At 38.2% G+C, this 15,282-nt stretch overlaps 1 protein-coding gene across 1 annotated transcript in view; it reads left to right on the top strand.

Moving 5' to 3' along the window:
• LOC124545360 (activating signal cointegrator 1 complex subunit 3) overlaps nt 1–13,467 on the top strand; it is a 239,304-nt gene extending 225,837 nt beyond the window's left edge. Inside the window, exons 36-37 of the mRNA XM_047124265.1 lie at nt 5,397–5,748; nt 13,099–13,467. Coding sequence (XP_046980221.1) covers nt 5,397–5,748; nt 13,099–13,277 — 531 coding nt within the window. The 3' untranslated portion in view covers nt 13,278–13,467. The remainder of the gene's footprint in view (nt 1–5,396; nt 5,749–13,098) is intronic.
• The last annotated feature ends 1,815 nt before the right edge of the window (nt 13,468–15,282 follow it).

Below are 15,282 nucleotides of genomic sequence, written 5' to 3'. Positions count from 1 at the left end.
CAGACATGGAACACTTCTGGAGCAACATATGGTCAAACCCGGTACAACATAACAGACACGCACGGGGGATACAAGCAGAAACAGACTCATACAAGATGATACCACAAATGCCTGAAGTGATAATTTTGCAACATGAAGTCACCCGAGCAATTAATTCTACGCAAAATTGGAAAGCCCCTGGAAATGATAAAATAGCAAATTTCTGGCTAAAGAAGTTCACCTCAACACATTCACATCTAACTAAATTATTTAACAATTATATTGCAGACCCATACACAGTCCCTGATACACTTACACAAGGAATAACTTATCTGAAACCTAAAGATCAAGCAGACACAGCAAACCCAGCTAAATATCGCCCCATAACATGCCTACCAACAATATACAAAATATTAACTTCAGTCATTACACAGAAATTAATGACACATACAACACAGAACAAAATTATAAATGAAGAACAAAAAGGCTGCTGCAAAGGAGCACGAGGATGTAAAGAGCAACTGATAATAGATACAGAGGTGATATATCAAGCTAAAACTAAACAAAGGTCACTGCACTAAGCATACATTGATTACCAAAAAGCTTTTGATAGTGTACTCCACTCATGGTTACTACAAATATTGGAAATATACAAAGTAGATCCTAAATTGATACAGTTCCTAAACATAGTAATGAAAAATTGGAAAACCACACTTAATATCCAAACAAATTCAAATAATATCACATCACAGCCAATACAGATTAAGTGTGGAATATACCAAGGTGACTCATTAAGTCCTTTCTGGTTCTGCCTTGCTCTGAACCCACCACCCATCATGCTAAATAATAAAAATTATGGATATAATACTACTGGAACATACCAACACTAAATCACACATTGCTATACATGGATGATCTAAAACTACTGGCAGCAACAAATCGACAACTCAACCGATTACTAAAGATAACAGAAGTATTTAGCAATGATATAAAAATAGCTTTTGGAACAGACAAATGTAAGATAAATAGCATAGTCAAGGGAAAACACACTAAACAAGAAAATTACATATTGTATAACCACACCGACTGCATAGAAATGATGGAAAAAACAGATGCCTATAAATATCTAGGATACAGACAAGGAATAGGAATAGGTAATACAAATATTAAAGAAGAACTAAAAGAAAAATATAGACAAAGACTAACAAAAATACTGAAAACGGAATTGACAGCAAGAAACAAGACAAAAGCTATAAATACTTATGCTATACCAATACTGACTTATCATTTGGAGTAGGTAAATGGAGTAACACAGACCTAGAAGCACTCAATACACTTACACGATCACAATGCCACAAATATAGAGTACATCACATACATTCAGCAACAGAAAGATTCACATTAAGCAGACAGGAAGGAGGAAGGGGATTTATCGACATAAAAAACCTACATTATGGACAGGTAAACAATTTAAGAAAATTCTTTATAGAACGAGCAGAAACTAGCAAAATACACAAAGCAATCACTCATATAAATACATCGGCTACACCACTGCAATTTCATAACCACTTCTACAACCCTTTAGATCACATAACATCAACAGATACAAAGAAAGTAAATTGGAAAAAGAAAACACTACATGGCAAGCACCCGTATCATCTAACACAGCCACACATCGATCAAGACGCATCCAACACATGGCTAAAAAAAGGCAATATATACAGTGAAACAGAAGGATTCATTATTGCAATACAGGATCAAACAATAAACACCAGATACTACAGCAAGCATATTATTAAAGATCCCAATACCACAACAGATAAATGCCGACTTTGCAAACAACAAATAGAAACAGTAGATCACATCACAAGCGGATGTACAATACTAGCAAATACAGAATACCCCAGAACTTGCCATACAACATAAACTAATAAAACAACACGTTCCTACATACAAATACTGGAACAAAACCATTATAACAGATAAAACAACACCACATAACAAACCTGACATCATACTCACCAATAAAAAGATGAAATTAACACAACTAATCGAAATATCCATACCCAATACAACAAATATACAGAAGAAAACATAAGAAAAAAATTGAAAAATACATCCAACTGGCTGAGGAAGTCAAGGACATATGGCATCAGGATAAAGTTGGCATTATACCAATTATACTATCAACTGCAGGAGTCATACCACACAATATCCACCAGTACATCAATGCAATACAGCTACATCCAAACATATATATACAACTACAAAAATCTGTAATTATTGATACATGTTCAATTACCCGAAAGTTCCTAAATGTAATGTAACATATACCGTTCAGTTAAAAGGAAGTCACACTTGATCAAGGTCCGCATCACTTTCCATTTTTTGACCAGACGTAACGTCTGAGAAAAGAAAGAATAATAATAATAATAATAATACGTAAGAAGCTTCATCACAGTTGCCACTGACATATTCGTAGGGTCTGGATTACTAATTTCTTTGATTTTGGAATGGGCCAGCACGTACTCCGTGAATTGAAGGAGGAGAAGAAGAAATAAAATTTCATGATTCTTCATTGTTATAATTATTAATTACAGTTAGTTTTATTACTTTACAATAATTTTTGCATAATTTATTGTATTACATTTTCTTAGCTTGGTTGTTTCACCTTGAAACACCTGTATTTCTCTCATAAAATGATCTTGATATGCCAAAATTCTAATTTATACATTCATATTGATTATTAGTTTCGTATTTGGTTGTGTAGGACTGCTGTTGTACTTCAACACCTGCTCACATGAATATAGTGACTTAAAACCATGTGTACAAGTTTCAGGATTTTTATATAAATTCAGCTGTTATATAGAAATTGTCAACTTACATTCTGTGAACAATGAAGTACCCATACTTGCATATTTTTATTAGACATTATTAATCTCACCAAGTACAGACTGAAGCAAAATCCTCTAACTAGTAACCAAACATATCAGTTATCTATTCAAAACTGCACGGCAATGCCAAAAGCCTGAAAAAGACAAGCTATATGTTTCAGAAATAGGCGTGTATCAGGCCATTTAGTAAACTTAGGATTGAATACATCTTTATGGCAAAGCTGAGAAAATTACTTTTAAATTTACAGTCTGCTTTAAATTCTTTGACACATGATGTTTAATCTCCAAAACTGTGACATTGCCACAGCAAGTGCTGTCTGCAGGCAAATGCCCCAGTTCTTTCCATTCCATGCTATAGAGAATCACTTTACAGTCTCTGTCTCCTAAGAAAATCATATAAAATACCTGAAATTCAGGTGTGATACTGACCTCTCTAATGCCTCTAAACATGTCAAAAATCTTTTAATAATTTTATAATACTTCTCAAATGACTGAAATTTTCCTGTCCAGGAACAGCTGCAAACTTATCATAGAATAACTCAAAAGACATGGAACCTACTGAGATACTTTTTTTGTAGGGTATGAAGTTCAAAGTCACTCTGTCCTACAAATATTATGGAAAAAATTCACATGTATTACAGACCCTTCTAGTGTAGCTAAGCATTCCAAAAATCCATTCTTACTTTCAATAAGGGCCTCAGTTACATCTTTTCTTGAAAAAGGTAAAATTTCCACTCCTGCAAAAGTCTTCATGAATTTTGTGCAGTGAAAGTGTCAGAACAGTTGGATCCAATTTTACCAGTAAATCCCTGTTAGTGTATTCTAGGAGAGAGAAGTCTGGCTGGCTCTCTTGTCAAATGCCAATCACAGTGGAACCTCGTTTAACCACAGAAGGTTGACTGGTAGGTCATCCGGATTATCAAAGATTTAAATAATCTAAAAATTCAGAAAAAATTAGAATTACATTTGGAAAATGCCATAAACAAACTTGTTACATCTATTTTCAGGCAAACGTACAACTTATACATTATTTTCTCATATTTTTTTGACCAGAAATTGGGGGAAATAAAAAATAGTCGGTGCATTTGTAAACTTAAACTGACAGAAGCATATTACTGAGCTCCTCAAACAATTAACTTCAGCTTCTTTTTCTCTTTGTATAACTGCTAATCTTGAAAACAATTGAATTGACCTCCTGAAATATTTTGCATATTTCCACACAATAACGTCTTGCAGAATAATTTCATGGAGTAACTCACCACTTTGAGAGAAAGTATTGGTTGCACAAAAGCGAGCAGTAAGAATATTATGTGGTCTTCATCCATGGACGTCATGTAGGTGCCTCTTCAAGGAGCTAGACATTTTAACTACACCATCACAATACATATATTTGCTAATAAATTTGTCACAAATAATCCACAACAATTTGAGAAGAACAGTACAACACTAAAGGAAAAAACGAACTTTATTAACATTGTTAAAGTTATCTTTGGCTCAGAAAGGAGTTCAATATGCAACAACAAAAATCTTTGATCATTTGCACAATGACATAAAATATCTAACAGGTAGCAAAGCAAATTTTAAATCTAACCTAAAATGATTTCTCAAGGACAACTCCTTCTATTCCATGGACAAATTTTTTTTCTAAACAGGCAGCTAGTTAAAAAACTTGTTTTTAAGTGTAGTTGTATGAGCAGAACTAAAAAATATTGGGTTCATTAGTGTTAATACTAACCATGTATATGTATTCTCTAAACTGACTCATTACACATCATTTTGATACAAGATTTGTTCAAGTAATCTGTGGTACATGTAACTAACTCACTAACATTTAGACCCAGAACTAATCAGCAAGTTTCTCTTGGACCAGTTAATATGTCATTTATGTGCAACACAATAACGTAGGCGTTTTGCTGCTGTTTATTTGACCAGTGCTGTCTCTGCCTGGCATTTCAAGTAAACCATTATTTTGTCCAGCTGTGTTGTTGCCTCTGTATGTGTCATAATGCCATCAGATTGAGTGCCAACTCCGGCTCATTCATCATCACTACTGTCATTGTTATTTTGCAGCCAATCATTTACATCTATGTGAGCAGCCTGTGTGTTGATGGACTTTCCTTCTGAATTATCAAATAGTGTACACAGTTACCAAACAAACTATCCAGATTAATTAGGTCTGTGACATCGTCACAGTTTTGTAGATTAAACATCATGTGCCAAATAGTTTAAATCAGACTGTAACTTTAAATGTAATTTCCTCAGATTGACCATAAAGATGTATTTGATCCTAAGTTTACTAAATGGCCTGATAAATGCCTATTTCTGAAACATATAGCTTGTCTGTTCAGGTTTTTGGCATGGACATGTAGTTTTGAATAAATAACTGGCATGTTTGGTAACTAGTTAGAGGATTTTGCCTCAGTCTGTATTTGGCAAACTTAATCAGACTGTGATGCATATTGTTGCGGAGGCGGCAATGGTTCCTTGCTTGAATTTTAATATGCCTACCAATCTGTTTTGCAGGTCTACCAAGTTCTCACAGCACTACCTGTGCTGTCAGTGGATATGAGGCTCCGTGCAGGCAGTGAAGCGGAGCGCCCTCTGCCCCGTGCCCCTCAGCGCAGCCGGCATTCTGACTGGGCGCAATGCACAGCGGGCTGCGAGGCCACTCTGTCCGTGAAGCTCAGGCGCGAGAACAGGGACAGTGGCAACGGCCGGGCACACTGCCCGCGATTCCCGCGGGGCAAGGATGAGGGCTGGATCCTCGCCCTGGGAGATGTGGAGCGGGGCGAACTTCTGGCACTCAAGAGGGTGGTGGGCGTCCGGGGGCGGCCATCGCATCACCCTCTGGCTTTCTTGCTACCCAGCAAGCCAGGTCAGTAGCAGACCATCTGCATTTTCAGCTGTCGTGATGCGTGTACTAGCGACAGCATACTGTATTTACTCGAATCTAAGCCGCACTTTTTTCCGGTTTTTGTAATCCAAAAAACCGCCTGCGGCTTAGAATCGAGTGCAAAGTAAGCGGAAGTTCTGAAAAATGTTGGTAGGTCCCACCACAACTAACTTCTGCCTTCGAATACATGTAGCGCTACACAGGCTTGCTTTGCAGGCACAAAGATAAATACTGGCACCAAACCCTCTGCGTCAGTAAATAAATTTTAAAAAAAAAGGTGGAAGACGAGCTTTTTTTCTCCGCCCGAGTTTCGACCACTGCATTTTCATACATTATCCAACGAAGTAAATACAAATCGTATTGTGTCATGTTTATATTCGTATTATTCTTATGCCTAATAGTGATACTGTCAGAAATGAAGCACGGCAATTGACTAGATTTTAAAATCTAAGATGACTGTAATTTCTGTGCAGAATGTAATGTAATGTAATGTACTAAAGAGGCGTTTGCAAAGATTTTCAAACGGAGAAAAATTTTCGCTAAACTCTCATTCAGAACATCTTCTATCATACGCAGTCTATTATTTGGTTCTGGTTGATCATTATCAAAGAAAGCAGCAGTGTAAGTAACAGCAAATAGCTGTCTCTTGCCATTTTTTCGCTAATGAGACAATTCCTCCCTCCCTCTCTCTCTCTCTCTCTCTCTCTCTCTCTCTCTCTCTCCCCCCCCCCTCTCTCTCCCTCTCCCTCTCTCTTTTTTTTCCATTGTAAGCGGTGGTAGCACGCACAAAAGCAAGCCATGCCGCGAGCGGCGACAGGCCGTAAACACTCATTATCAGAATGCGACAAACAATGCATGACACAGTACAGTAATGCATTTTCAGCTTAGAGTGACGTAAACACCTATAACAAAGAGAACGACACTTACGAGATCAAAGAAAAATAAGCAATCAATTCCAACCAGACGAAGCACTTGGACAAGGAAGGGTACCCGTATAAATACGGACAGAGCGGCTGACACATAGCAATGGCTACCTGGTAAAGCTTAACTGCTAAGCTTACGACTCGAACCAAACTACTGTAGCTGTATCGTCATTCATTCGACCTAAATTGTGTCTCATATTAAAATGGACCAACTTTGTTTCGATTTGGAGATGCGGCCTAAAACTTTTCTCCCCTCTTGAATTTCGAGTCTCAAATTCCAGGTGCGGCTTAGATTCAGGAAAAATTTTTTTCCTTGATTTCGAGTCTCATTTTTCAGGTGCGGCTTAGATTCGAGTAAATACGGTAATTATGACGCTGGCACAGCAGCGTAGGCAGAGAAATATCTGAGTAAAACGTTTCCAATATTTATTTCATTTCCAGAATACCAACAGGGCGTTATTGCAAAGACAAGCAACTAATATTTACATAACTGTTTCTATTTTGTGTCATAGTTATGCACATATTCAGATTTATTCATGATTAATGTTAAACACTGTGTTACTTTTCAAACCAGTTAATTTTGCTACTAGCTGTGCAGGTGATAAAGATAACGAAAGACTGTACAATGAAATAAAAGAAATTATTCAACTCGTCAGTGGAGATGAACATTTCATTGTGATGTGTGACTGGAAGACAATAGTAGGAAAAGGAAGATCAGGAAAAATAGTAGGGGAACAGGGGCTAGGGGAGCAGCTGTGTGGTAGAAATTTTGCATCAAGCATAACATAATAATTGCTAACTCTTGGTTTAGAATTCATCAAAGATGATTTGATATGTGGAAGAAAAGTGGTGACATTGGAAGCTTCCAGATAAAATAAAATATGCTTTTGAAATCTCTGCTTTACGATTATATAAACTGCAAAATGTTTGCAGGGACAGATAGCACTCTGACTACAATTCATTGGTTATGAAATGCAGATTAAAACAGAAGTTATTTCAAGAAGGTAGTAAATGAAAGAGGTGGAACCTAGATAAATTTAAAGAACTGGAGGGTGTTGAAACTTTTAAAGGGACCATTAGGCAGCAATTGACAGACAGGAAGGGGACAAAATAGAAGACAAATGGGTAGCTTTGAGAGATGAAATACAAAAGCAGCAAAGGATTAAATAGGCAAAAATACAAGGCCCAGTAGAATTGTTTTGATAACAAATGAGATATTGATTTTAACTGAGAAAAAGAGAAAGTATAAAAATACAGCAGGCAAGAGGGAATAGCAATGTCTAAAAAATGAGATTGACATAATGTGCAATATGACTAAGCAGAAATGACTAGAGGAGATATGCAAAGCTGTAGAATTATGCATGACTAGGAAAGACAGATGGAAAACTAAAAAGACCCACGGAGAAAAGAAAAGAGCTCAGATGGAAATATTACAAAAGGGAAGAGGAAGTAGGTAAAGAGGCAGTTTGATACTGTGAGAAAATCTGACAGAACACTGAAAGACGTAACTTAAAACAAAGCGAGGAGTAGATGACTTTCCTGCATAATTATTGAGATCCTTGGCAAGACGATTTCACGTCCTACTCTAAATATATGTGACAAGCGTAATACTGTCAGACTTCAAGAAGAATATAATAATTTCAGTTCCAAAGGGGGACAGGTGTAAGTATTACACAGGGTGTATACGATCCGGGAAAAACCTGGGAATTTTTTAGAATTCCGGGAACTTTTCCTTGTATTAGTTACCAGTTAAATTTTTGTGATTTTGACTGGTAAGAACCAATACTCTAACGAAGGATATTACTGTATCCCGCATCTTCAGAATAATGCTGCAGCAAAAAAAAAACATGAATGAGAGAAAAAAAAAATAAATAAATAAAACTTAAGTCGCAAAGGAAATGCGCCATATTCAACAACAAAACACAGTGCTCATACAAGCATCTGCCAACCAAAGTGTGTCAAAGGCTTCAGTAAGAATATGCCGTGCCTCCTAACAACAAATTGCCGCCAATGAGCATGACATGACAGCTGTTTACATTTGATTCATTTGAACAGTTTCGGGCAGGCTCTTGCGCATGCGCACTTGAGTCACCTATGAGTAGTACCTTCTCCCGCTTCTGGCTACAGACAACAGATGTGTGGCTGGGCGCCACTATCAAATTGCTCCAGTTCAGAAATATCGTAGATCCAGGGCTGATGCACAGAGCAGTCTTGAGTTGTAGTGGGGAGGTGGGTAGTTTCCACGTGACCTGTGTTTAAGTTTAGTGATTTTGCTGTTTCCTCTTCGTTTATTGCTCTCACATTAAATGAAAACAAAATGGATTTCTGTGGCTGGGAGCTACCAAATGAATTAAAATACGTTCACATAATTACGGAAGGCTAAAATATGTTGTTAGTTTCAGGTTTTATTTCCACCTTTCTGAACAGTGAAGTTATTTTTGTCGGTTTGCTAAAGAGATTTGGTTTTTATTAATATTTTGCGCTGAGGCAGTCAATTTATTTGAAATGAAGTGTTTAATTTCACACTGTTGGCTAGTTTCAACTGTTTGCTTCATTTCAAGTGCACATTTCCCATCTTCTAGCTCGTATGGCATTATTCCATAATAAAGAACCAAACATGAATAATACAGTACTGGTACTCAAGAAAATATACATCCGAATCTGGACACATGATTGTGCACTTTAAGCCGAATTATGCATTTTAGTATAGTTCACGAAATTCCGATGCTCCTGAAGTATCCTTTGATGTCTTGTTTCTTTTATGACATAATGCAAGATCTTTTAATATTCTACATGTATGAACATGCGGGCTTCCTGCGTCATCGTAGCTGCGCAGGCGCAGTGACGCCTGTTATCTGGCGCTCTCTGGCAACTGCTGAAATGAACCAATTTCTAACAGGTCATGGGAAAATATTGCAAATGGTGGTTTGAAAAGTGTTACTTTCAAAGTAAATTTCCTATTACGCAAGATAAACTATGTGCGAGAATGTATGATGAATTTCTTAAATCACAGAGCGTTTGACTCTCTTTGAGGATGACCATCTAGAAGGATTTCGAGCCCAGAAGATCAAACATTTATGTCGTTATTAAAAATTTGACTGGCACATTTGTGTGATGTATCTTAAAGTGTAACACGCGCAAAATGATCAGCATTATATGTGGAAGCTTAGCTTCTCTTGTTGCTTATTAATCTTAGAGTCCAATATTATTTGTGAAAGCTTTGTTTTTCTTCTAGCTAAACTATGTATATTAATTTAAACCGTTAACTTTTCTTTTTGTGTGTTTGCGCTACTTAAGAGTGATCTTGCTATTGGTTGACTACCCTACGTGTCCTGTGCTGTCATCAGCTGCTGAGGTCACGTGACATGAGCTATGACTGGCTTACAAAAGCGATTTCATTGCTTCGGAAAGTAACATGCAGTGTTTGGTGGAATTCGAATTTATACCTCCATAAAACGAAGAAATGCAGCGTACATGCGTTCCCTCCATGGAGCTCACGTGACCATAGCTACTTACGAGTAACACGCCATACCGCTGCAAACAAAACAGTTGCATATGAATTCACAATACTAAGCTGCCACAGCGCTGCTATACTGTGCGGCAAATGATTTATGCTATTTGGTGTACGGGACTTAAGACCCCCAGTGTTAGGATAGTTTTGGATCTGCAGGCAGTAAGTAATGTGGTACTCTCCAAGACATAAAATTATCTAAACCTGCCATTGCAACCAAGAGGTCATCAGCAACACTATAGTCGCAATTCCAAGGTAGTAAACAATTATGTAGTTCACATCGTCTAAGTCTGTTTAGGTTGTCACAATCAACTGTACTTTATCAACACCAATTAAAACATATGTATGTGTTACTGTATGTGATCAGACGTTGTTAACTGAACTTGAACAAAAACAAAGCTTATTATGCCATAGAGATTGAGCTGCCATTCAGTGCAGGTCCTACGCCTTCCAACACCTAGTGCATTCTCTCTGAACAGTGGCTCATCATCCCTGCTGCTAACTTTTCTGGGCTAAAGTGGTGTGTCAGACAATCCACTTTAGAAACATTAATCTTTATCATAATATAGTGACATAACTCAAGTGCTCCAATGGAGACACACTCAGAATGCTACTGATATAATTTTCCGTACCTCCTGTCTCTACCAATATATAGTTCAATGATGGACTGTTTTGCCTTTCTGTTCTGCACTGTCTTGAACTGTTCCACCTAGTTGAAGCTAAGATGATCTCCACCCCTGAATTTTTGTTTTTGCCCCTGCTGGTTTTCTTACTCCAGCCCTCCAAACTTCCTGGCATCACACTCAGTATTAGTGTCATGATCACCCACATTTTTTGTGCATATCTTCTCCCATTGCACAAAAAGAAGGTGGCTTCTTGTGGACACTGCCAGCTACCATGAATTCTGATTATTATGCTCAATCAAAATTTGAATATCTCATCATTCCATGCTCAGATAACATTGCACTTTCCACCAATCTCACTTTAGAATAAAAATCGACATACATCAACATTACATAGGTTTCCACCTGCTTCTTCATCTTAATTACTGTTGTAATCTACTTAATGACTCTGAAATTGGGATGCACAGTGAGATGACACACCACAGCCACATCTCAAGTTGCAGCTGGGCAATAGCAGGAAAAGCATTAAAATAAAAGTAAATTTGTTAACATCGAAATAGGAATCTTTTTTGAAGATATCTGCTTGTAGTGTAGCTTTGTATGGAAGTGAAACAAGGAAATAAACTGCTCAGACAAAAAAGAATAGAAGCTTTTGGAATCTGGTGCTTCAGAAGAACGCTAAAGATTAGATGGACAGACCAGATCACTAATGAAGATACACTGAATCAAGTTCGGTAGAAAAGAAATTTATGGCACAACGAGACATGAGTACAGTAGGCAGGTTTAGTTGGATGTGGGTTGCAGTAGTTAAGTAGAGATATAGAGGCTTGCACATTGTATACTAGCATGGAGAACTACATCAGACCAGTCTTCTCTGAAGACCTCAGTAACTACAACATTTATAGTCAAGAAGAAAGTCATTAGTCAAATTATTTAAAATTCTAATTAGCACTTTGTAACTGTTATATTTACGTAGTGCAAATAAATCACAGAATAGTAGACATGTCAAGTCATCAACAGGCTTACGAACAAGACTGAAAACTTCCCTAGCTTTCAGACAAATCCTTTTTCTAGCTAGAATTCACACACACACACTTACTGACTGACTGATTGACTGACTCACACTCGTGCGCGGCAGTACACATTGTGCTGGCTATGTGCATATCTGTTTATACTATGACTTGAAAAAGGATTTGTTCAAAACCTAGCAAAACTTGATGTCTCATTAGTGTGCCTCTAAATGACTCAAGCCTTTACTGTTTGATGAATTGTTACCTTTATTCCAAAATGACTAATATTCCGTAAGAACTTTTTGTACTGTGGTACTAATAAGATTTTTAATGGTTTTGTACTTTGCATTTTAACTCTAGTGATGTGTTTTTTGACAGTATATAATGCTTTGAAAATGAGTGCTTCCTTTTCATCAGGTTTCCATTTGTTCCATATGTTTTGGTTGTACCTTGTTTTTCTTTCCAAATAATTAAGAGTAAAAAATTAATCTATGTTCATGGTTTTCTTCACCATTATCTACACCCTTACTTTTGTATGACAACATGTGCTATCATGTTTCAGTAATGTTATTTCGTTGGTCCTAAAACTGACAAATCCTAGTTTTTACTTGCTGTGTTATAAAGTTCTTTCAAGTTGTAAATTTTAATAAGCATTTACATAACATTAAAATTCACAATTTGATGTTGCTAATTTAATTAAAATATTCCCATTTAATAAAAAAAATGATTAAATAAACAGTATTTTTCTTTAAAATTCTGATTTTAAATAGCTTAAATTTCCATCTGCTTATTACTTAACAATACTTACATTTAATTTTATTGACAATTTGATAATGTAAACATCCCCCACAAAATATATCGTTAGCTTCCAAATTCATTTTTGTCTAGTTCCCAAATATATGTTCATAAAGTTGACAGAATTTTCCTTATATGTGAGTTTACCAAATTAAATGTTATGAAAATGCATTATTACAATGCATTTGATTGTTTTTACATCATTTTTAGTCAGTTAGGACAATTACATGAAAAAGTGGAAACATCAGTGTCAATGAAAGTTGGAGTCAGTCTGGTACAGAGTTTCATTAGCTTCGACATCTTCAACTAGCCAGATGCCCTTGTGAATGGATACCGCCAACCTGTGGCTTAATGTCTAACTTATTCATTTACTGGAACTCTGTGTACTTTAACTGTTTAATACTGTGCAGAACCTACAAAACGCAGTGCTGTTTTCCTTGCCTAATACAGCACACCTTTTTCCTCGGCAGGCCGTACGATGCTGACTCTGTACGTGATGTCCGACAGTTACCTTGGCCTGGACCAGCAGTACGATATCCAGCTAAATGTTGTCCAGTCAGCAGAAAATTGTGGGAGTAATCCAGCCAAGGAAGAAGCCACTAGTATTATTGCATGTGAAAGTTCTTCTACCTCATGGGCTGACTCTTAAATTGTGTCCTGTTTCAAAAATATCTTATGTTCTTTATATAAAGAATATACATGATATGATACCATGGCTGGTAATGACTGGCTTGATGTGTCTTCAAAACTGTGATATTGCCAATATATTGTTTCTCATCATATGAGTAAAACCAAATTACTGAATAATTTATTTTGAAAATAAAGAACGTTGTTTTGTCTTTTGTTGTTTTGATAGTCATTAAGTGTACTGATGTCCATGTGGAATTTGGACTGGTGTTTCCGTTTTATTAACAACGAAGTCAACCTTACTATTGTAACACTGCAGAAGCACAATATTAGATTTTCCACCAACCAACTTTAAAGCACTTCAACATATATGAAAGTACACACACACTGAATGATGTTGTAGTAAGTACAACACACACAATCAGGGGTTACAATAATGCAGTCTAATAGTGGAGTATTCCATAGTCACTAAAACATTAGAGCAGCTGAGGGCTTCTTGCACACAGCAAGCACTGTGGCGTCTGTGCTGATGTGAGGCAGCCTCTTTAGAATAGCCACGGAGGTGCGCACTGTTTAATTGTGCACTCACTGCACAGTGTTACAACATTCCTTCCACTTGGGGAAAACTGTTCACTGTGGAGATGTCCTTGTCTTCATTAGAAAGGGATGACTGCTGGAGCAAGTGTCGTGCCGTCATAGGAGAATACGGTCTGAAATGGTGCAGGTGTTGGCAGGCATGATGCCCGTGCCCCCACAACTGACCTCGAGGGAGCACTGGTGATGGAGACGCCATATTCATGTCCACTTCCAAGCAGGCAATTGGTGATGAGGGCAGCAGGGAAGACAAATGAAGGAGTGGTGGCAACGGACCACGGAGATGGAGGCGGCCCGGCACTAACTACTCCACCCAACAGCAGTGGTAGCACCCAAAACGAAGGTGGCACAGGAGCCAAGAGGGACACGGACCACGCCACAGCATGGATGGTGGAAAGCAGATGGCACAGGTGGTCATGCGGGCGGCGGGTTCCCCAGTCGTGTGGGTGGAGCTGGTGGTGGTGTTGGGACACCAAGCCCCCTGAGTTGTGCGACACAGAGGTAGCAGTCACGGCAGTGATGGACAACCACCGGTATCAACTTAGGGAGCTGGCCAAACCAGCAGGCTAAGCAGCAAAGCCTGGATGGAACTGCTGTGAGGTGGGCAACGGCCGGTGGCCGGGCATCAGTCAGAGCAGATGAATCAGCGCACAGCCATGAAGCATCTCTGCCAGGCTGCAGTGGACAACTGGAGTGAAAGTACAGGAGCTCAAGAACCTGCCGAGGGCTTTTTCGGGAGAAGGCTGTGTCGTATTTTTTCAAGTTTTGAAAGTATGGACCAGCCACTCAGCCATACCATTTGACTTAGGATGAAGTGGAGGGAGCGTAACATGCCAAATGCCACGTTTGTACAAAAATCTTCAAAATCCTGAGACACAAATTGCAGACCATTGTCTGTCACAAGGATATGTAACAATCCTCCTCAGAAAAAAGTCTTTGCAAGAGCCTTGACCATAGCCGCTGTGGATGTGGACAGGCAATAATGCACATAAGGAAATTTTGAGAAAGTGTCAACCACAACAAGCCAAAAGAAGTTAAAGAAGGGGCCCACAAAATCGGTGTGAATACACTCTCAGCGGCACTGTGGGATGGGCCACAGGAAAAGAGGCCTGTGGTGCCATCTGATGGGTGGCGCAATGTGGGCAGGCTAACACAACACACCTGATTTCATTGTCAACACCTGGCCAAAGCATGTGGTGGCAGGCCAGGAATTTTTTGTGAGAAACACCCCAGTGGTCAAAGTGGAGAAGGCACATAGTGTACTGCAGTAAGGCAGATAGGATAACAACCGTGGCCCCTGACTCTTCAGTAGCCAACAGTAACACACTGTCAAGAACTGAGTGGTGGTGGCAGAGAGCATAATAAATACACAAAGGATCCAACAATCAGCCCGGTGTTCTATTCAGCCAGCCGTGGTGGACAAATTAAACAAA

The sequence above is a fragment of the Schistocerca americana genome, chromosome 8, assembly GCF_021461395.2.
Source record: "Schistocerca americana isolate TAMUIC-IGC-003095 chromosome 8, iqSchAmer2.1, whole genome shotgun sequence".
Classification (NCBI taxonomy): domain Eukaryota; kingdom Metazoa; phylum Arthropoda; class Insecta; order Orthoptera; family Acrididae; genus Schistocerca; species Schistocerca americana.
This window is presented reverse-complemented; position numbering and strand designations above follow the sequence as displayed.